This window comes from Pleuronectes platessa, chromosome 16, assembly GCF_947347685.1.
Source record: "Pleuronectes platessa chromosome 16, fPlePla1.1, whole genome shotgun sequence".
Lineage (NCBI taxonomy): Eukaryota > Metazoa > Chordata > Actinopteri > Pleuronectiformes > Pleuronectidae > Pleuronectes > Pleuronectes platessa.
The window spans coordinates 14,343,635-14,366,263 of NC_070641.1; the positions used below are offsets into that span (position 1 = coordinate 14,343,635).

Genomic DNA, 22,629 nt, shown 5'->3' on the forward strand with positions numbered 1-22,629 from the left:
ACCACACAGGGAAAAACAGCTGTGAGGCCTTTACTCAAAGTGTAGTAAAACGTCGTCAGTCATTAGCCAGGGAGGCTCAGGGAAGGTTCAAGTTTTAGTTGAACTCGGAAAACCAGATAGGCAGGAAGAAGCAGCTCCTTCTCGAGACCTGGTGTCTTCTCCTCAGATGTCCTCATATATCTGAGTGTCTCCAATTCCCGCTGACACAAAGTATCTGTGTCACAGGAGCGATGTCAGCGTTGATCTCTTCCTCCGTGCTGAGGTCTGCTCACACACTCAGATCCGTGAATGCATTCAAACGCAGCCGGACACTGAAATCCTGCAGCACGACCTTGCTCCGATGGTAAGTTTCATTCTCTCTAGGGTTCCGATCGAGTCACCGACATTACATTTGGTTTTGTGACATATGCTAAATATAAAATCGCGTTTGATGTGGGGTCGCATATGTGTGTTACATAATCTACAAGTTTGCGCAACGAGTCATGCGTAAAATCGCTTGTTCACATCCACACACACAAGTCATTTTAACACATTTAAAACAACTTCATCGGCCAATATAACTTTATGTACAACTGCTTTACTTCCAATTCCCAGATTAAAATATTCCGGTGCATTCATACAGCCAATATTTGCATACTTTTGTATGTGTGTGCATATTGTTGAGTGTGTGCACACTGATCAGATGCATGTTTGGGATCCTTGAGACTTTTTTTCACGACGTCCAGCTGCACACATATGGGAATATGAATGCTGCGTTTACGTGCATGTGAAAAACGTGGGACATAAGTGATTTCAAGTGTGAGATCAACATGGAAAAAACTTAAATAACTTAATGATATTCTATAATGCAGTAACTAAATATAGATTAAATGAGATGCACATAAGTTTTGGACAGTGTTGTGTGAAAGGCTGTTCCCCTTCATTACATGTCTTCCTCTCAATATAATCTATAGTGTATATCTACAGTATAAGACAGATAATCAGTGGGTATTCTTTCCAAAAAGATGCAGTTAATTGTTAAATCCTAATCACTGTCCATGCTTAGTATTTGGTTCATGTGTTCTTTCCCTCTGCAGTGCCAGGTCGCTCCATGTGGACAGTCCTCCACTCAAACCCTCTGTTACCAGCAGTTATGTCCATGGCGCCTCCTCCATCTCTCTGCTCTCCCAGACTGTTAGCCAGAGCCTGGACGCCACAGTGGAACGCTGGCCTGACCGTGAAGCTGTGGTTTTGCTGCAGGACGGCGTCCGAAAAACCTTTGCACAGTTTCAGCAGGATGTGCGTCTCGAGCCTTCAACTTTGTCTTTCAGGAGCCAACATACCCATCAACATTTAAACATAATTAGTAGTAGTCCTGAGATTCAGATTGTGCCTCTTTCCTTAAAACTTTTAATCTGGTTAATCAACATCTTTGAATCAAGCAAATATAGCTTCATGATGCAAATGTTGGTTCTTTTTTGGAAAAAAAAAAAATCATCAGGCTCAGTAACATATTAATTACATTGCACGTCACAGCTCTGGTGTGGCACTGATTCAGATTTGTTATTAATTTCTTTACTTCCGTTGGTGCAGGTTGACAAGACGGCTGCAGGCCTCCTCGCTCTGGGCCTGAAGCGAGGCGACCGACTGGGAGTCTGGGGACCCAACACATATGAATGGATCCTTTTCCAGTTCGCTACAGCCAAGGCTGGAATCATACTGGTCAGTGTTGTATATTTTTATCTGCAGAGTGAGCAGGACACTGAAGTCACTAAATAGGTTTCCCAGTATGAACCTATAAACAGAACATGATGCAATATTGTATGTGTGCTGTGTGCTGAGGAGCTGACTTTAAACTGTTGTCCTTGCAGGTGTCACTGAACCCAGCCTATCAGGTGAAGGAAGTGGAGTTTACTCTAAAGAAGGTAAAGATTGATTACACAACCACATAGCCTACTTAATATGTTACTCAACAACACTCAAATGCAAAAAAGTTGGTAAATATTCTACTTTCATTCCTTTGAGGATATTAAAGCAACAGAATGAATATGTTGCGTCCAGGTCCAGTGTAAGGCGGTGGTCTGCCCGACTCACTTTAAAACCCAGAAGTTCTGTGAGATGCTGAGGGAGATCTGCCCAGACACTGACCTGACATCAGCCGGTTTAATCAAAAGCTCCAGGTATGAAACATTTCTGCCTTAATGTATTAACATCAGTTTTTCTGGATGTAGTATAAAGATCCTGTCTTGGCTCTCCCAGGTTGCCAGACTTGCGAATGGTGATTTTGACCGACAGCCGACAGCCGGGGATGCTCCACGTAGACGACGTGATTCAAGCGGGAGAGAGTCGGCACCACAGAGAGCTGACGGAGCTACAGAGCAAGCTGTCCTTCGATGACCCCATCAACATCCAGTTCACCTCGGTATGCATCTCCGCCTTAGCCCTTTGTGGCTTTGATTCCACACGACGCTGGAAGCATTCCTGTGAGATTCCGATTTGTGTTGACATGATCACATCGCATGTTTTCTGCAGTTTCATTCGCTTCACATTTATTTGATCACATGGTAAAAGTGTTCTGCTGGATTCAGATCTGATGACTGTGGCTGTTGATGATCTGTGAACTTCTGCTATGTGACAGGATAAACTGTCATGCTGGAATTAACCACAAAACAATGGTTTTAACTTTAACTGGTTATGAAATTGTCTTATTTTAATGTTGCTGCCTCTCTTTGCTGCCTACGAAAGCAAATGAGACACCAAGGGAGAAAATATGCTTTTTCTTTAAACTATATCTCAATGTCCTATTGACCAGGGATGGTCAGATGAAACAATCTATACAGGGTTAGAGTATGAATGGTATAAAAACAAAATATAATGTTCTCATATTAAAGTTAACAATCATACAGAAACTAAAAGATACATAAACTCATCACTATGCATCCTGGGAACAGCCACCTTTCTTTTTTCCGACCCTTTCCCCCAAAAAACGTTGACCAGTCTGAGGGTTCTACGACAGGAGCCAGTGAAACACTACTGGAAACTCAACTAAAATGAAAAAAAAAAACGATAACAAGACTCGGCCGTTGCATTCAGATGATAATTGATTGGTATCAGCGATGATTCAGAATGAGGCATTTTTTTTTCTTTTAGGGCACCACTGGAAGTCCGAAAGGAGCTTCTCTCTCCCATCACAATATTGTAAACAATGCCTACTTCGCAGGGCTGCGATTGGGTTACGCATCAAGAGTAAGTCCATATTTGCCTCTCGTCTTCAAGGGGAAACACAAACAGTAAAATGTGAGTAATCTTTGTGTTGTGTTTTTGCATAAGCCTCAGGTGCGAGTGTGCGTACCTGTTCCCTTGTACCACTGCTTCGGCTCGGTGCTCGGAGGCATGAACATGGCAGTGCACGGCGTCACGCTCGTCTTCCCTGGGTCGGCCTACAACGCCCAGGCCAACCTGAAGGCCATTCAGAGTGAAAGGTAGGACATGAAGTTCGTCGTCCAGAAGAGTTTAATATTCCCTCCACCATCCACGTTTCACTGACTGTTCCTGTTTGTTGTTACTCAAGGTGCAATTTCGTCTACGGCACTCCCACAATGTTCATCGACTTGCTCGGCCAACCAAATTTGCACGAGTATGATTTGTCCTCGGTTGAAGCTGGTGAGAAGTGTGATGGTTGAAACTACGACACAATGAATGGGGTTCGATGTTGAACCATCTTTTGAAGCATCCTTGTCCGTTTTGTCGTGCGTCAGGTTTAATGGCGGGTTCTCCGTGCCCCCCCGAGATTGTGAGAAGACTGAAAAAAGACATGAACATGAACGAGATAACGGTGAGCGTCCACCTGTCCTGTCCTTTTATCAAACAAAGCAAACGACTGTTATCCCTCCACCATGAAAGAACACGTGTCCGTCATGTTTTGACAGATAGGTTATGGAACTACTGAGAACAGCCCCCTCACGTTTCTGGGATATCCAGAAGACAGCGACGAGCTCAAGATGAATACTGTCGGATGTATCATGAACCACACTGAGGTATGCCCCCTCTCAGCTCCTGTCAGCAAGGTTCAGCCGTGATATAAGCAACTAATAGTTAAAGTGTAACCACAGGCAAAGGTGGTGGATCCCAACACAGGGGAGGTCGTCCCTCTGGGGGCACCGGGAGAGCTGCTGATCCGAGGCAGCTGTGTCATGCAGGGCTACTGGGATGACCCTGAAAAAAGTCGAGAGGCTATCTCCCAAGATCGCTGGTTCAGGACCGGGTGAGATGAATGTTGACTGACGACTTTACTTTACTCAACAGAAGAAAATGCATTCATGTATAGATACATGAAAAGTTATTAGCACACTTGTATGTTATTTCTCCCCCCCCTGCAGTGACACAGCTAGCCTGACGAGTCTGGGATACTGCCGGATTGAGGGACGTATTAAGGACATGATCATCCGTGGAGGGGAGAACATCTACCCAGCTGAGATAGAGCAACTACTCTATACACATCCAAAAGTGCAGGAAGTGCAGGTGAGAGTCACGACCAGTGGAGGGCAGCAAAGTATCTGTGAACAGTTTACGTCAATCCACAGAGAAATCACATTAATCGGCTGTTTCTGTGTTTCTGAGGTGGTTGGAGTGAAAGATGAGAGGCTGGGGGAGCAGGTGTGCGCCTGCATCAGGCTGAAGGAAGGTCAGACCTGCAGCACAGAGGAGATTAGAGCGTTCTGCAAAGGACAGGTGATAGATAACACTCAACATGTGTCTGAACACAGTTGTACACTATGTGGTCTGATGTGTGTTTTCGGTTCTCTCTAGATTTCTCACTTCAAAATCCCACATTATGTGATCTGTGTAGACAGCTACCCCCTGACTGTCTCTGGGAAGGTAACTTCTCCTCCAATAGTAAAAAGTCTAAACCATCAACATGATTATTTTTGATTTAACAAGATTAAACTAAGATGGCTGCTTCCTTTTTTTTTAGATCAAGAAGAACATATTAAAGCAGGATATGGAGAAGAACCTGTGCCTTTAATTTGTGGACTGGTGGACATTGCAGGAACCTGCTGAGTCATGCATTTTGTACCAAGAACTGAAATGGATCTATAACATTGATTTGTTTCTTGGTTTTTACCATATTTTTTAAGTTTTATGTTTAAAAAAATTAAAACCTGAAATCTCGGTAGTTCATTATTAATGATCTTAGTCATAGTTGATCACAGCTCCAAATTTGGACGAAAATTCCCCAGGAAATGTCCAGTCATTGAACCTTGTGCTTAGAATTTCATCATCTTTACCTAGAGAGTATGACACAAGTCCACAGTTTACTTATCATCTCAGTCTTTATTTACTTAAACAATTTTGACAAACAATATGATATCATACCACAGTGACCTTAACCACTGTTCAATAGTAAAACTCGTTATATGAACACATGCCATACAGAATCTGAAATAAATAGGACGTTAATGCCAAATGCCCGTATGTACAATGTGGAGCTCGGCAAAATCACCATCCCTGCAAACTCTGTACATTGATGGTAGAACACAGGTTAGTAACAGGCTCATAGTGACATCTCAAAGCTGAAGCCTTCAAATATGGAACAAGATGTCAAAATGGTGACACAAAGGTCGGCGAGAAAGAAATGCATCAACAAAGTAATGTGTTGGAAAATGAACGTCTAATATCCAGCCCTCGAAAAATCCAAGAGTCAAGTAAAATGATCAGATGCTCAACAAAACGGGCTGCATGACACAGCGGCTGAACGCTACCAACATAAACCAGCCAAAGTTACCGGACAGTCTCGGAGAGGATTCTCCATTTGTTTCTAAGTATCCGTGTTTGAGTTTTATAAAGTTAAATTCACCCACTCATGTTGCGAGTGCACCGTGCCATTACATCAGAAAGTGGTTAATGAGCCTGTCACAAAACCTCAAAAATCTATACATCGAACAGAAAAAAAAAGAAAAGAAAAAAAAAAAGGCAAAACTGTTTCCTCAAATTGCCGACGCACGTCCACGGAGGAAACACTCGAACTGCGGCATGAGGAGCAGTTTGATTAAGTGCGGCTTTAACCCAGAGGACAGAACCAGAGACTACTTCCAAATCCATTACAGCAAGTAGCCGGTAACAGGAGGACAGACGGCGCTGCAGCTACATGGCTTTGAACGATCAACATTCACTTCAGTCGTTAACTCGGGGCCCCGACCACGCCTCCCCAGCCCCCACTTTAAATATGCACACATGCAGAAAAATTGCAAATAGAAAATGTTGCATTTCAAAGCATACTGTGAGATAAATTAGTTAATATTAACACATCCCTTTTTAAATATAATACATTCTAAATTAAAACGAGTTCAACTGTGCAATTTAAGTGAAAATACAGAAAAGAAAAGAAAAATTGAGGAAGCTGAAGTCTGTTGAAGACCTTTTGTCGTGGGGGGGGGAGAATTTTTCCAATGAACAGTGGAACTAGAGACACAACCACCTCAAAGTGGACATCTAGAGAGCGACACATTGCAATGACATTCATACAAGCACAGTACAGTGCAGCTTTAGGCACATGCAAGTGGTAGGGACGTGAGCACAAAACAGTGTGCGCCTACTCACAGATGCATTTACAGCTGCAAACCGGAGGCAGGTTCATTGTATAGTCGAGCCTCTCTTCCACACATCAGGTTCAAAAATGCACAATCCCAAAACAGGCAAAAACACACACATCGCTGTCACTCTCTCTCTCACACTCACATACATACACAAACACACGCACGTGCACACACAATGTAATGGTCTTTCAAGTGTCCTCTCTGTTCCCACACTGTGACGGGTGGATAAGAGTTTCAGTGGAGGTCTGCGGGGGGGCATGGGGACAGCTCACACACTCAGAGGCAGCAGGCCTGGTGGAGACACAGCCCTGGATGGCGCCATGGAGGTCAAGGAGCTTGGGTCCAATCCATTAACAGTCCTGCAGTTGCCAAGTACACGCATAACATTAGCAGACGCCAACAGATTCACACGACACCAGGTGTAATACGACGGCTATTTTCTGCACATCCAGTTTGTGTTGTGTAGCCAAGGACTCACGTTTTATCGAAGTAAGAGGTATGTAGAGAGTGAGAGAATTTGGTGGCGTTGCTGTTGATGAGTGTGCTGTTGTCGGAGGTGTAATTTTTCCTGGCGGCCTGATCTTTGGCAAAGTTCCTACAGGCTGCGAGCTTGGACTCCAAGGCCTGGAGACAGAACAGGAAACAGAACCACCATATAAATACATTTCTGTTTGTTCTGTGGCTGATGAGACAGTGTTTCTAAACAACCAAAACAAGATAATAATAATAATAAAAAAAAAAAAAAAAGGACTAAGACCTACCCCGACTTTTCTCAGGAGATCACCGACGATGTTAAGAGCTGAAAGTCTTGCTGAAGGAGTGAGGGAGGAGCTGCCACAGCCATTAGTCAAAGCTACAGGAAGTAATAACAAGCCGATATCAGTACACTCAGCAGTTCAATTTACATCTACTGCTTTGAAACATAAGCGTGAGATAAGACCTCACCTTTCGGGCTGATGAAGGGATGCTCTATGCTCTTTCCTACAGGTGTGGCTGGGAGGGACAAAGAGGGCTGCACTGCAGAATCCATCTTGTCGATGTCTAAGGTGGGTGAGCTGGGTGCTGACATCCTCTCTGTCGTCCGCTCCCGTACCGCCAGCTCCTGTCTCAGGTCTGCGGGAGACAAGAGTCACACTCGTGAAATGCTACTCCTGCTAATCCTTGCACAGGTGACATACTGCCTGCGAGAAAGGGGGCAGGGTGGTTCCTTTTGTGCTTTGTCTTTACCTCGTGCTTCATCTTTCAGCCGCTGCACAGACTCTAGAAGTGACTCCTTCTCGTCCAGCTCGCTCTCCAGGAAGGCGTTTCTCTCGATAGCCTGGTTCAAACGGCCCTCGAAGTCCTCGAGAGACACTATCGTGGCCCTGTAGGTTCAAATGAGAGGAGCAACTGTTAATGTCGTTTATGTTCAATACTGTAGCTCCAAACTATATACATATCAAAAAACTTCAATATCAACCCTAAGCCTTTGTCTCGTATTAAATTGGCAGAAGAAAAAAGTTGAGCCCTTAATTTCAGTGTGCTTCTGTATCATATACATCACAACCTCAACATGCAGTTTCCCCTCTGACCTTTTGGCTCTCTCCAGGTCGTCGTTCGCCTGCTCGAGCTCACGGACGTATTTGTGGAGCTGCTCCTTGATGCTGCGCGTCTGACCCAGATCATCCTCCAGCATAGATATCTGCTTGTAGCTCTGGGCGTAATGCTGCTCCAGCTTCTCCTGATAGAGATGGGAACCGTGGAGAAGAGGGAGTGAGTGTATGGGAGAAACAAGAAAATCAAGAGACCTGTTGTTTACGGGGGAACATTTGTTTTCATTTCTTTCTTGCTGAGGTACGCAGCATGCCAGATCCATCTGCAATTTTACGCACTGTACAATAATGTTGACACTTTATTTATATATCACTTTTCAAAAACAAGTTTACTAAGTGCTTCGCTAACATAGAAACCGAAAGATTACATACACAGATAAGAAATCTAGTTAAAAGCCATATTCTGAAAATGAGTCTTAAACAAGATTTAGCAACAAGGGAGCTTGGTTATTTTTAGATATGGAGCCTCAGTGTGACGCTTTACCCTGGGAACCAAAAGCAACGGTTGATCTGCAGATCTGAGATCAGAAACAGGTATGTAGGGGATTAGAAGGGCAGTGATATAACGGGGCAATGATGCTAAGAAATTAAAAAACTAGCAATACAATTTTATGAAGAGATGGGGGGGATATTTTCATACTTTTGTGTTTTTGTAAGAACGGCAGTATTTTGAGCAAATTGGAGAGGGTTGATAGTACAACAGTCATTAAAGGGGAAAACTGGTTAATTAGGAGGGTCATGAGACGGCTAGTAAAGATGTTCTTCTACATTATTTGTCTGTCAAAGGGTCTCTTTGTTCCCTGGACAGGCCCATTGGCTCTGGGGTACTTCACAGTGCTGTCGGTGGCAGGGCTGCATGCCTGGAAACCGTGATTCACCGTCTCTCTGGCTCCTTTACACTGTTCATCTTTAGCATTAGCTTCTGCGAGCTAATCACAATAGCTACAGTAACGACAACAATGACGTGAGGAGCACAGTGGAACTTCTGGCAGATGGTGAAGTCTGCTCTGATAAAACTTGCCCTTGGAGTTTTCTATTTTCTTCCTCCTTATCCTGACATCCAATTAAGAAGTGTGGGAGGATTATGTAACAGCATTCCCGATTAACAGCTACTACACGAATCAGACGTTGGACCTTTGGCTCCGGCAGAGCAGATGACCTCCGAAGTAGCCAACTCCTTTATCAGCGTCCTGACCCACAGACCGTACAAGCAAACCAATCCCAAGCAAAGCCTCGCAGCAGGTCCCCTGGCGCAGTTACCTTGAGGTTGGCCACCTCGTTCTTCAGCCTCTCATTCTCCGTTTGCAGGTCTCGAAGCCGGTGTTCGGCCTGGCTGAGCTGCGCCTCCAACTCAGCCTCCAGTTCTCGGCTCCCCTCCTGGAACTCCTGCAGCTCTTCCTGTGCATCATGGCAGCTGGATGGTGCACACACACACACACACACACACACACACACAAACAATTACTGTCAGTTACTAGCTACCCTGTTCATCGTCCGCCATTCAATTGTGTAGAGCTGACTGGCTGAATGGGCTCTAGAAGAGAGAGGCTGCCTTTTGTCCTGTAAGATGAGCCAGGCATGTTCTGGTAGCTTTACCTCCACTGCCCAGAAATAAACCTGCACGAAAAAGCCAGGGAGGTATTTGTAGATTTTTAACCAGCAATTCTGCCAAACAGGAAATAGTGGGGCAGCGGCTCAGCATTTTCGAGTTATGCGTTCTAAATATACAGCTCTGACGAGACAGCTGAACTGTACCAGAAGGTGGTCGGGAAGTTACACAGAAAAACAGGTTTGATGTCATGTGTCTGGGGAAGGGGGGGGTTAAAGGTCAGGGGTAAAGAGAGAATGAGGAGGGGGCAAGGAAACAGGATGTGTGTCTGCGCTGACAATTCAGAAACCTTTTGGGAACAATACACAATTTATTACCTGGTTTCTATCTTTCTAAGTAAATATGTCCATGCAGAGACAGAGGGAAAATGAAGAGGAGTTATTGTCTTATATATTATTTATAGTGATATTATCTCAGTATTTAAATAATCTAAACCGACCCCGATTTGTCCGCCTGTGGTGTGAAAACATGGTTCTCACTGCTCCCAGATCAGCTGACCTCCGCTGGTATAAAGGCCTCTCAGTGGCTCTACACCGCAATGGAATCCATGAATCAGTTGTTGTGCCGGCCCACACATACCATTGCCACAGAGGCTGCTTCATCAGCACGCTAGGCTCTATAACTTCCCAGTTTAACCACACATAGAGTTGTCCGCCCTCGCACTGGTTTACCAGAAGATCAGAACAACATGTGCGACACAGAGCAGTATAAATCATGAAATTACTTCAAGAAGCTAACTTCTGAGAAGGTAACTAATGAACTCAGCATGCTGGCAACGTGATGGTTTGCTGTAAAAGTGATTTTTCCGTGCGCTGATGTTTCGTCCCTATACCCTGTACCCACAGCTGGAGTTTCCAGGATTTAAACCCTCTCTGCAGTTTTATGCTTCCTCCAGAGAGCGATGGGCCCCCAAATTCCACGAATAGAAAATACAGACAGACAGAGTTCAACAAAGATCTTACACAGCGCTCATAAGGGCCCCTGCTGCCTATCCCCAGCATATGCTGTGGTCTCTGTTTAAGAAATCAAAGATGTAGTCATTTCCTCCTGCGTAGGCCACAGCTGTTTGTGGGCACAGACCTTTAAAAAACATTTCTGCTCATTTCCCTTATATGGCTAAATACAATATTTTTGTGATCAAACTTTTAAACTGAACATATGAGAACATTTGGTCAGTCAAATTTGAAATCTATTGTGTAATAACATCTTTCATTACCACACGCAAAACTGCGTATTCAGCAAATTAGCATCAGCCTATGTATTACGTAAGAGTGGGTGGCAACAACTTTTTTAACAAAAGTCTCTTGACGGTTGGGAGTTGAAATGTTTTTCTTCCGTCTAAAATTTTTATTTTTCTTGCAACACACACCGTGAAATAAAACGATGACCCATTGTTACAAGACCCAAATTTCAAGACTGAGCTGAGAAAACAACATTTTCTGATGAAGGATTCATATCAACTCACACAGGCAAAGAAATTCAATTAAGATATTTTTCATGTCGCAGGAGAATTCATTTGAGTCGCTTACCTTTTCTTATATTTGAGGGCTTGTGACTTCCAGTAATCCACTTCCTCATCTTTTGACGAAAATTTGGGAATCATCTCTGTGTCCATGTCAGGGCAACCTGAGGATTGAATTCACATATTAATTAGTGATTTACATTACTTAAGAGCTTCTACGAAAACAATTCACAGTCAATGCTAATGAGGTTAAAAGAAGGCCAAGTAATCTAAATAAGGAAAGACCATCAGGGGACGCACACATGGCACAAACGCTATTTACATCCTTTGGCATGCAGAGTCAGGTGCAGTGCATTCCTTTCTAATCTCAGGGCCGAGCATCCAGATAAATCAAGATTAGAAATGTCTCTCATTCCCAACAGGAGAACAAAACATCACAACCCTAGAATGACAGTATCCTCGTGAAACCACATTAAAATTGGTGATGAAAACATAGCCTTCTTTGTAAAGGGAAAGAAAATAAAGCTGAGGCAGGAGTTATCCATAGTTCCTCATGAATCAGTCTCCAATGAAAATACTAACTTACTGAAAGAAACTGACTGATTGGCCGACATGACAAACCTTTTTATAAACTGTTACCAGCCTCTGTGACTGGTCCCAGTAAAAGAAGTCCTGACTGAATCATTACATTCCATCAAACCTCACAACAGCTCAACCCTGTCTGTGAAGTCAACATCACTTATCGGAGCTACTCAGAAGTGTCTGTTGTGGCCTGGTTCTGAAGATTGAAAAAGTGTTTCATCTTTCCTTTCTCCTCTTTACTGGAGGAACATTCCTGTTTTCTGGTGAGCCACTAAACTCGGCCTCGCTGTGTTCTATATGGACAGAATTCAAAATATTTAACACAGCTGAAAAAGAGGTATTTGTGTGTGTGTGTCTGTGTTCTGTGTGTATGTTGCTGCTGCCCACAGTAATGTGGTGGAGCTCCAGGAGTATTTATAATCCCACCTGAGCTCACTAGGATTTCCTGCAGACAGGTTATTTATAAATCTTTGGGAACGTGGTTTGATTGTTGTTGAAACAGTCTGCACAAAAACTGGTTGAATAAATAAGACAAAGAAGTGACATAGGTTAATGACGACACTATTATTATTATCATCATTACTACGTATTGGCCACACTAGCGTTGGTTGGGCTTAGACAAGGACCTGGGTATGTGGTTCTCTCTTTCCAAGAAGTGGACAGAGATGCAGACTCAGAGGCAGACCCTCGTCGCCCTTCACACATTCCTCTGAGCTGGCGTCATCAACAATTTCCTCGCTGCAGACCCCTCACGTGTCTGTACACCGCTGTGGTAATCTCAAAGGAAACTGGAGACCAGAACAACAAAAGGGAGGGGACGGCGAACTGTTCCCAAAGTTGACGTAACGTGTTACTCAAGCGGAGTCGTGAACTCTCTCCGGGGGAATAACCCGAAACGTATATTTTCTTCAGATGATAAGCAGAGACGAGAAATTCCAGCTAGTCTAGCAAACGTACCCGATATGTAGTTATTATGAAGAGGACGGTAATCCAGTGTTTTGTGGGTTCCCCCGGGTAGGTCTCTGAGCGACAGGAGACTGTTTCCAAGGTGATTCAGATCTAAAGCCTAAACACCCACTGGAGAAATATATGGCTGCTTACTAGCTCACTGACAGGCTCATTAAATCATGTGATGGAGGCCTACCCCTGCCAGAGCTATTTCACACATGCAGTACATGATGACTGACCGCCACTGTACTGGTAAGCTGTATCACAAACGTCGCTGGGACTCAGAGGGCATGACGGGTCCTGCTCTCTCTCTCTGTCTCTCTCTCTGTCTCTCTCTCTGTCTCTCTCTCTCTCTGTCTCTCTCTCTGTCTCTCTCTGTCTCTCTCTGTCTCTCATTTCAGCATCCTTTTGGAGTGGTGTGAGTTTGACCCTCCGATCTATTTGTCTGCTGCGAGGTCCAGGGCCCAACGCCAGCAGACATGGTGCAGGGGACATTTCACCATCTGTGCGCTGAGACCTCTGGGAACTACAGACAAGGGAATGTAGTAGTGAAAAGAGACATGCTTCCTTTCCCCACATCCTTGTTCGCTACATCCTCTTTTTTCTGCTGCAGATGACTCACGTGGTGTTTACTAAGAAATTAAAGCTCTGATGGAGTCACTTCTCCTTATTCAAGGCCTTAGAGAGCGGTGAGCTGGACTGTGACTCATTTATTCTTCCAGTTGAAACTATGGACACATTTTGTTCGGGTGTTAGTTTTCAATTCATGTTGTGAATAAACTGTCTAAATATATTGAGAATTTGTCTATGGCTACATTTTTGAAAACGCTTGCTTTTTCTGTCTAGTCATTCTGCTTCTCCTTTATGAATTGGGTTTCACTGAATATTTACAGTATTACTTGGTATGTAGCTTATGTGATGAAAGTGATCCACCAATGATCGGCTCTTATGATAACCCAAACTAGGGCCATATGAAAACAATCTTTCCATTAGTCGATATCGGTAACTCTCGATAAATGCCACATTATTTATTTTATAAGTTTAAAGATCCATGTTTGCTGGTTCTGGTTTTAAACTACACAGAACATTTTACAAATCAGAGGAAGATGAGTTAAGTAATTGAGCCCTTTACTGTACGCACAATGAATAAGCATTACATAATGTACATTGAACTACATTGCCGAATATAGTGATAATTATTGCTATTGTTTTATTGCCTTGCCTTCACACAAATGCTTATTTACATTGTCTCCTTGGTTACAGTTTGAGCTACAGTTTGTCATTCTTATTCAAATCCTAATGATTTTTTATATCCGTTATTCCCCAGGCTGGTCCCATGTGTGTTCAATATAAATCAAAGAAATTAAAAATATAAATATTAAACTGTGGGAGGCTCTTCTGTAAATATCGTTCGCCCTAAATCACTGTTTTTTTTTAATGTAGAGCCATAACAAACATATTGAGTAAAGACAAATTAAGCTGAAAATAAATAACAGTAATACTCGTCAGGTCAGATTCAGATAAACTAGCAGGTTGTCATTACGGTTCATCAAACCGCTGCTGTCATCGCGTCGACAGCTAAAACGTAGAACGCGGTTGTCTGGCCTCACGATAATAAACCTGATGATTCACAGCGTTGAAATAAGACAATTAAACGTATAAAATGTGAGAATATGACGCAAGAACCGAGTCCGAAACCCGAGCGTCGCGATAAACACACACACAGGAGCCGCAGAGGAGCGTGAACACGACACCGTGACCCCCGACGCGTCGTCCGCAGTACGAACAGACGGAATTACCTGCTCATGTCAAAGCGGAGTGGGTCTGTCCTCAGGTTCGGCGTCTTTACATCCAACACACACAGACACACACACTTCCGCCCTGTCCCTGGCCTCAGTCCGCCCGCACTGACTGAGCTGCTCCGTGTTTAGGAAACTGCCAACGCGTCTCCCGGAAGAGACGTAATGTCCCGGACAGACGTACGCGCTGACGTAGCTCACGTTGACGTCAGGAAATGGGTAGGGCCGGTATAGAAGTAGATGTGAGAGATGGGACACAGGGCCGGTAGAGATGGAGATACTAGAAAGGACACAGGGCTGGTATAGATGTAAAAGATAGAACACAGAGTCGGTAAAAAGTATATTTAAAAGAAAGGACACAGGGCTGGTTTAGTCATAGGTACTAGATAGGACAAAGGGCTGGTATATAAATATATATACGAGATAGGACACAGGGCTGGTATAGACGTAGATACTAAGCCAATACCAGACATTTGTTTGGGTTTGAGAACTGTTTGGATTAACACCACTTGTTATGTCTAACTCAGACTGATAAGGCCGCCGAACCTTACATTACAAAGCATATTTGTACACAGCGGGCACAATAGATTACCATATTACTGTGTGGGTTAGTGTTATATATATATAAAAAAGTATAAATAATAATAAAAAACGATATCATTTCAAACAGAACCTCTGTAACACTTCCAGTTCAGTCTTCCTTCATTTTATCTTGGGCTATTTATGTCACGTTATTCTCTATCTCTATCATAAATGACTGTTTCCTTCAGGGACTTCACTGTGATTTAACAGGAGAAAATTCCAAGGATTGTGATGACATCGATTTTGTTTTTCTGAATATGATGGTCTTCAGCCGCACCTTGTTTTGGATTTGCTACGACAAACTTTCACTAAAGTGGACACAAGGTGGCGTATGATGTCAGGTAATGAACCTCACACATGGGGAGCAATCTTTCAAGTGTAGCATTTTAACCTACATAAGTCTATTAATCTAATGATGCACGAATAGAATAGAATAAAATATGGCTTCAACTGTTCCTAGTCGATAAATGCATAATTCATAAATAAGAAAACGAATATTTCCCCCAATTAAACTTGACTCAGGGATGACAGAGAAGAAATTCAGGATAAGCTGCCTTGTCTGAAGAACATGAAATATGAACCAGCTTGGCCACTTGCAGTGCCAGTGATGCTATGTGGGGACTCAATCAGTCAAGTCAGTGCAGCGTCAGGTGACAGACCCTGTTTTACAAGGTGCTGCTCTCGCCTCCACCCACAGCCCAACGTATAGAATACCGTGCGCTGAGGAATACGCAACTTGGAGCTGAACTCCACAGGACATTTACAAAAGGCTCCGACTTTAAACTGGATAACATTCAGTGATAATTTCCCCTTCTATGGCATTTTCCAGCGAGGACAGCCAGGAGGACGCACAGGAGTGTCCGGTGTGCTATGAGGGTCTCTCGGGCACCGAGAGGACCCTGAGCTGCGGACATGTGTTCTGCCACGACTGCCTGGTCAAAACGCTGGTCAGCATCAACAGGGATGGGAACATCAGGGACACGATCATTTGCCCCGTGTGTCGACATCTGACGTTCGTCAGGAAGCAGAAGGAAGCGCTGGTGTCCCCCGCTAAGGACAAGACTCTGGATGAGGCGCAGACCCTGGAGGTGCCTCTGCCTCGTCCGCCGGGGCAGCTCCCAGGCGCACGGCGGACCCCGAGGGCCCCTTTGCCGCGGGGGGTGGACTGGATCGCCCGCTGCTTCAGGGGGATCTCGGAGCGAGCCCGTCGACAGAGGCTGATCAGCCCCCGCTACAACGCGTCTCAGATCTTCATCATCAGCGCCGAGGGGCGACCCATGGCTGAGGATGATGCGCTCAGCGTTGTGATGACTGCTGTTCAGCCGCAGCGGCGCAGGCGAAGGCGCAGGTTTTGCACGACCGCACGATGCCTGCTCGTTCTGCTCTCGTCGTTCACTCTCCTCGCACTGGTGGCTGCAACTTTACCCTGGATTTTATTGGCATAGCGCAGCGTTTAATGACTGGATTACGAAGTGCCAATAAGGAGCGATGAACTGATATTTAAAAAGACTCTTAGTGCAGAAGAAATTAACATTGTCCATCAGCTATGCAATGAAGTGTGTGACATGAGTTTATTTGTCTTACTGGTGAAAATAATCAGAAAATTTACAATTCAGGGGATTTTTCTGGGTTTTAAGATATCACCAGGCGTTGTAATCTTCCCTCTTTCCACTTAAGGAAAGTTAAGGGAGTTTATTGGCGTGCCACCTGTTTTATGTGAATCACCAGGCAGCAGTCTAAAGTAAAGGGAAGGCTAGGGAAGCCTTGACAACTACGCCTTTTGTTTTGCATTCCTGTCTGTGACAAGTTATGCCTGTTTCATAAGGAGCCAACATGCAGGGATGTGTAACAACTTCACAACACAGGACATTTTGAGGTCTGACTTTAACAACCAAAAAATGGAACAAGTCGATTTAACGTTATTGATGATTTCAAGCAGCAGGCCCTGACTTTGTGGGAAGAAAAAAAATGCACTATAACACCACAGAACACTTTCAACATTTGTGTGTTTGCACATTTCTCCAAAAGAAAAGCGATTAGACATGAGCCGGATCTGACAAGGGAGCAAAGTGTGGTAATGACCATGTTAAAACATTCAGGTTATCCTCTCTCCTTCTAACATCTCATTGTTTCCATTTCATGCGGTAATCTTAAACATGCAAATGAAATGGAAAGGTGTCTAATAACTGGATGGAGTTAGTGGTTGTATCAGGACCTTCATCTCTTACAGCATGCGAGAGGCTTGCCATGTGGTGTGTTCAAAGACGCTGTAAACAGAGTCGCCTTTAAAACTCTCAAGTTAGAAATAATTGATGTCCCAAGTCTGAAGGAGGCTGGTAAAGATGAGCTGAGCCTGGTTGATTGCTGTAAGGAGACACGCTGCTAGACTGTAGCATTAGATTACCCCTAAAAACATATGTGTAGACAGTAGAGAGTTTAATTTAGGCACGAATGACGAGATGATGTGTGTTTTGATAGAAATCAATCTGTCAGTTGGTCTCAATCTAAGAGTTCCTAGGTGGATCACTGAGCCTGTATGGGGCGGAGGATCCAAACAAACGAGGGACTCATTGTCAGTGTGGGTGTCACCACCACCCTGTCAAACCTGGACACTCCTAGTTTCCTCCTCCCCCAGTCATCCTGCCGGGCCAGTCCCACAGGTTACACGTTCGAAACGGCCTCTGCTGTTTCGGCCCTGCCAGGTTTCTGCTTAATCAATTTGTTGAGTCAGACTTTTTCATCACAGCCCTGTTTTTGACTTTCAGGACCCAGATTTATCCCCCCAAATCCAGAGGAGGGGATGGGTGGAGAGAGAATAAAGGCAGGAATTACATACGAAGTATGCAATTTGCTTCTGCGATTAAACCTATTCCTAAACTAAGTGTTTTAAGAAGTACTCTGCAGTAAAAGTACCAGTAACAGTGTCTTTCATGTACAGATGTGAATGAATGTTGATGGGTGTGGGAAAGCCCGAAATGCTGTTAAAGTTGATTTGTTTATTTATTTTGGTTGGCTTTCCCAAATTGAGCACTGCAGCCAACTTCGCTCACAACCCAAAACTGAAGACGAGCGGTCTCTGGTTTCTTTTCCTTTTTTCATGAACAACTGGAGTTATACTTCATGCATTGAGTGAAAATGTAACAATGTCTAAATCATAAACTGTGTATAAAAATGGGAGAAATGACTTCTTCTCAAATGTGAAGCCAAAGCATCTCCATTGCCTCCTGGTGTCTGGCAGCGGTATAGGTCATTGACCCTACGTCATCCATGTCGGTGGCTGGGACATGGACCAAATAAAAAAGCCAAAGTACACAGCATAAATATGTTTGGGAAAGTTTTGATAGTGATTCCACTGACATATATATGGAAATAAGTTAATGTGTATTAACAGGACCTTGCTTCAGTGGCTCAATTATCTGTGTTAACATCTGGTGTATCTTAGCTTCACTTGCATATAGTGGGAGGAAGTATATGGTCTGAATGTGGACCTGCAAACAATAACAAGTCTTAACAACAAATTGATTTTCGGCAACATTTTGATCTCAAAGAAATGGCATAAATGAAACCCACACGAACCAGGTGAGATTATTAAAAATGTAGAGTTTAATATATATATTTATTTCTGACATTCTGATAAGGATTGCAGGTAGGCTTCACAGTACACACTGTGTTCCACTTGATATGCTAAGCAGAGGAGGAGGAGGGGGGGGGGGGGGGGCATAGGGGGGTTGGCGTGGTGGGCTTGACAAGCGGCAGGTTCTGTTTGTACACTAGTCGTGAAAAGCAGAAGGAGGCAGTACATCCACAGGCAACGTCCACTCCTCTACCGTATTGCTCAAAAACCCCCACACTCAGGACCATTCATCGCGATCCACATTCTCCGGAGTCCATCAACCACATTTTTGTTCATTACCCCTCGTACAATCCCTAAAAAGACAGTGATTGACACAAAACGTGGATTATCAAAAGACTATCTAAGCGCATGCAAGACACTTTTTGTCGGATTTTTCCTTTTCTTCTCTTTTTTTTTTGTAACTTCTTTAAAATCCCCTCCCCCCCCCCCCCACAAAATGTAAACAAATTGAGCTTCATTTTAGACCAACACACTTGGTGGTGAGGTGAGATAGGAAATATAGGCCTATACAGCATTTCAAATGCTCAATAAAACTACGGAACAGTGCACTACTTTGGTGCAAAATGTGGCTCCTATGAATAACACTCTCAGACATGACAGTAAAATCAGTTTACTGGCTGAAACAAGATAAGATGTGATTATGACTTGTGTTTTGGGGGAGGATATACAGACGTTTTTTTTTCTCTCTTCAGCAGCGTAATAATCACACCTATAATGAATATGAATGCATGCTTTTAGGTGGCTGTAAGTTCCAGTTATGATGCACAAAAGCATTACAGTAATACAGCCCTGCACTGATAACAACACATGCCAACAGGCCCTAATTAACTTTCATCCCCAGAAAACTAGCTCCCGTTTGTCCTGTTAGCGGTTACAAAAGCAGGTACCCGACCGTTTGAAATCTGAGTGGGTCACATTCAGAGGTACCCCGGCCTCCTCGTATAAATCTATGGATCCAGCACAGACAATAAAACCTCTATTATGCCTATAGTTCCAAAATAACAACCAGTGTGAGGGCACTTGCAATTGTTTGTCATATAATCACCACAGCTATCAACAGAATCATCAACGCCACCAATATCTTCATAAACATATACACACTGAGGCATACCATGGATCCATTCAGGAGAGAGGTTAATCTAGAAATCATTTCTTAAAGCAGAAAACTCACACGGAAAGAAAAACAACCTCTTAAAATAGAATTAATGGCTTTTTTTCTGAAGGTTTTGGGGTTAGGGTGACTTTGACCACTTTTTTTGGACTGAGGTGGATCAGTAAACACTGTAATTGCACTTAAATCGACAAAATTATTTTCCTAGGACATTCTGTGTGAAATTAAAAAAGTGACACTGCAGCATTTGTCTTCTGACGTCTCTAATTACTTGTCTGTGGCGAAACATTTTTTGAAATTTAGACGGAGATACAGCCAATGAGCCAAATTCGATTTCTAATCAGTTCTAGTCAGTCCTACAATACAGGCTTAGAAATGTTTTGCCTCATTACGGATGAATTAAAAGGTCCAAGCGGGACCTTATGCATGGCCAAGCTGATTATTTACAGAGGAATCTATCGTAGCGGATTCAAAAAAGAGGAAAAGATAGCGCATTGGTGTGATTAGCACCCCAGCATGTCTGAAGTCAAAGCGCAAGAGGCAGAAATAGAAAGATTTGATTCCTAGCAGAAATAACTCTCTGCGATTCTGCTGCAGCATCTTAGTTACCTGGTGTCAAAGTGAAAGACTATGAATCTACAATAGACCTGTTCATCGTGTGCAGGGACAAAAATAACATCACATTTTTTTTAATCATTACATTTTCTACACCAGATAAATATCAGCACATATATTATCATTATATATATATTCAAGATATGCATTTTACATATACTTTACCTCTCAGATTTATGTACATCGCTTTATGTACAGTCTTTGTATTTACACACGGGGTCAAAGGTCACTGAACCTGAAGCACTTGAAACAAGGTTAAGAGAGAGAATCACGTGAACCTAAAGGCAGTGTAGTCCATCCATCCATAACCATCAAACTGATACATCACATGATTGATCTAAAGTAACACCTCCAAGGACGACAACAGCAAAAACACTCGCGCAAAATAAACACACTGCCGTTCCGAGGCCCTCGACGCCGAAACTGTTTGATCGTATCGGCTTTTCATGCAAAACACATATTGGTGCTTTTTTTTCTCTTTATTTCTTAACTGAATAAAAGATGAAACTTGAATTTACAATCACATTCTTCTCATACTGTGCTGGTTTTAAAGTGAATGAAAGTGATAGAGGAGGGGGGGGGGGGAGGGGGGATCAAAACCTGGTGCGACAATAAGAATCAAATGTTTCATCTTTCATGCGAAACCTGCCGGGCTCAGCATGTTCCTCAATGTGCACAAAGCTTGAATACCCTGTCAGCAATAAAAGCAGATTATTCTCTCTCTCTCTCTCTCTCTCCGTCACTCTGTTTCACCCTGAGGATGGGCATTGCTCCTAACCACGTCAGGCTCTGAGTTTCCCTAACCGAAGAGTTGCACAACTTGTGAATATCATATTGCAATTTGATTGCATGTTCTAAGGCAAAAAAAAAATTAAGAAATTGAACAAGTGCACAGAATATGCAGACCACTGCATCAAACAAGACCAACAAAGCAAGGCAGAAAAAAAAGAAAAAAAAGAAACTGAAAACATCTTTCAGTGTAATACTCATTTATATTCCAGTCTTTCCTCCTAAAGGCAACTGTTCCTCCACTATGGCATTTTGGTGTTTTTTTGTTGTTGTCACATTTATGTTCTAGCGAGCAGTTGTGAGAGATGAGGTTCTTTGCAGCCTGTAGCCGATGTGAGGGAGGGTCTGAGTTCTGGTTTCAGGTGGGCATTGGTGAGGCCAAGTGGTGTTTCCATCAGGCCTCGGCGGCGTCAGCTAAGAGTATGTACAGCCACAGGGGTGCTGGTAAGCTGCGATGCCTTGGGGTCATAGGTCATAGAGTGGTGCTCTGGGGCTCCTCCTCAGGCACAGCGTCTCCCTCTGGAGAGTCTGTCACTGCCCGGGACCTCCTGCAGGGGGCACCGCTGAACTCATCGATGAGGCTGTCCAGATTGACATTGATGGAGGGGATTTCATAACTGAAGATATCTAATGGTGAGCAGGGTGGGAGAGGTGAGTATGATGAGCAGAGTGGTGGGAATGGGGATGAGGAGCAAAGAGGAGGAGGAGGAGGAGGAGAAGAGGGCGTATGATGATGATAATGAGGTGTCAAAAAACGGAAGAGAGCAGAAATAATATTAATCGTTTGGATTCAGGACTCATGGTTAAGTGGCAATATGAGGTCAGCCCTGATTGAAAAGAAAGAGTCAGTAGATTACATGTGCTTCACATTCTACACAGGGATGAATTCAGTGTCTTACTACTAGTCACACCTGAACCAACTTGGCGGCGACTAGTGTGGCATGTCACAGCTTTTTGTGTCTTTTGAGACGACAACAACAGATACTTTGTCAGATAAAATACTGGAACAGGTCCAAATGACTGCACGATGACACATTACTGAACACGTTTACAACACCGGCCAGATAAAACCAACACAGAGGCAACAAGATGTGTGTGGAACTCTGTGGAAAAAATGGCACCAAGACACCATAACGATGGGAATCTCATGAGGGCTCGATATTTTGCTCTAAATATAGATCTATTCCAAAGCGCTGCTGCGTTTACTGGGAGCAGCAGCTACAAGCAGAGGCTGAACACTACTCCTGTGTAGGAATGAGATGGAGCGTGGCAGTGTAGTAAGGAGGAGCAGAGGTTATAAGAAGCGATGAACCTGCCAGAGGAGGATTGGG

General features: G+C 43.7%; 4 protein-coding genes across 4 annotated transcripts in view; 2 read left to right on the forward strand and 2 right to left on the reverse strand.

Moving 5' to 3' along the window:
• Positions 1-56: 56 nt before the first annotated feature.
• LOC128458299 (medium-chain acyl-CoA ligase ACSF2, mitochondrial) lies at positions 57-5,151 on the forward strand. The gene is made up of 16 exons (XM_053443080.1): positions 57-343; positions 1,077-1,278; positions 1,573-1,701; positions 1,851-1,904; positions 2,041-2,159; positions 2,239-2,401; positions 3,130-3,225; positions 3,310-3,461; positions 3,551-3,642; positions 3,738-3,814; positions 3,909-4,016; positions 4,092-4,243; positions 4,359-4,500; positions 4,600-4,710; positions 4,789-4,857; positions 4,955-5,151. Exons 1-16 carry the CDS (start codon positions 231-233, stop codon positions 5,003-5,005), a joined length of 1,830 nt encoding a protein of 609 aa, XP_053299055.1. The 5' UTR covers positions 57-230; the 3' UTR covers positions 5,006-5,151.
• A 142-nt stretch (positions 5,152-5,293) lies between these two features.
• Positions 5,294-14,736, reverse strand: ndel1b (nudE neurodevelopment protein 1-like 1b). Its single transcript, XM_053443081.1, has 9 exons — positions 14,568-14,736; positions 11,306-11,402; positions 9,428-9,581; positions 8,147-8,295; positions 7,803-7,939; positions 7,521-7,688; positions 7,337-7,428; positions 7,054-7,199; positions 5,294-6,934 (listed from the first exon to the last, which is right to left on the reverse strand). Exons 2-9 carry the CDS (start codon positions 11,389-11,391, stop codon positions 6,844-6,846), a joined length of 1,023 nt encoding a protein of 340 aa, XP_053299056.1. The 5' UTR covers positions 11,392-11,402; positions 14,568-14,736; the 3' UTR covers positions 5,294-6,843.
• A 1,030-nt stretch (positions 14,737-15,766) lies between these two features.
• LOC128458503 (RING finger protein 222) lies at positions 15,767-18,470 on the forward strand. The gene has a single exon (XM_053443352.1). The coding sequence runs from the start codon at positions 15,965-15,967 to the stop codon at positions 16,592-16,594; it is 630 nt and encodes a 209-aa protein (XP_053299327.1). The 5' UTR covers positions 15,767-15,964; the 3' UTR covers positions 16,595-18,470.
• Positions 18,471-18,868: 398 nt separating this feature from the next.
• The window catches only part of arhgap44a (Rho GTPase activating protein 44a), a 28,569-nt gene continuing 24,808 nt past the window's right edge, over positions 18,869-22,629 (reverse strand). Inside the window, exon 22 of the mRNA XM_053444279.1 lies at positions 18,869-21,925. Coding sequence (XP_053300254.1) covers positions 21,771-21,925 — 155 coding nt within the window. The 3' untranslated portion in view covers positions 18,869-21,770. The remainder of the gene's footprint in view (positions 21,926-22,629) is intronic.

Coding starts and splice junctions, on each gene's coding strand:
- LOC128458299 (XM_053443080.1), top strand. CDS start 231: ATGTCAGCGTTGATCTCTTCCTCCGTGCTGAGGTCTGCTCACACACTC. Junction 2,160..2,238: donor GGTTTAATCAAAAGCTCCAG/GTATGAAACATT, acceptor TGGCTCTCCCAG/GTTGCCAGACTTGCGAATGG. Junction 3,815..3,908: donor TGAACATGAACGAGATAACG/GTGAGCGTCCAC, acceptor ATGTTTTGACAG/ATAGGTTATGGAACTACTGA.
- LOC128458503 (XM_053443352.1), top strand. CDS start 15,965: ATGGCATTTTCCAGCGAGGACAGCCAGGAGGACGCACAGGAGTGTCCG.
- ndel1b (XM_053443081.1), bottom strand. CDS start 11,391: ATGGACACAGAGATGATTCCCAAATTTTCGTCAAAAGATGAGGAAGTG. Junction 7,689..7,802: donor GCTGAAAGATGAAGCACGAG/GTAAAGACAAAG, acceptor TGTCTCCCGCAG/ACCTGAGACAGGAGCTGGCG. Junction 6,935..7,053: donor ACCTCTTACTTCGATAAAAC/GTGAGTCCTTGG, acceptor TGGCAACTGCAG/GACTGTTAATGGATTGGACC.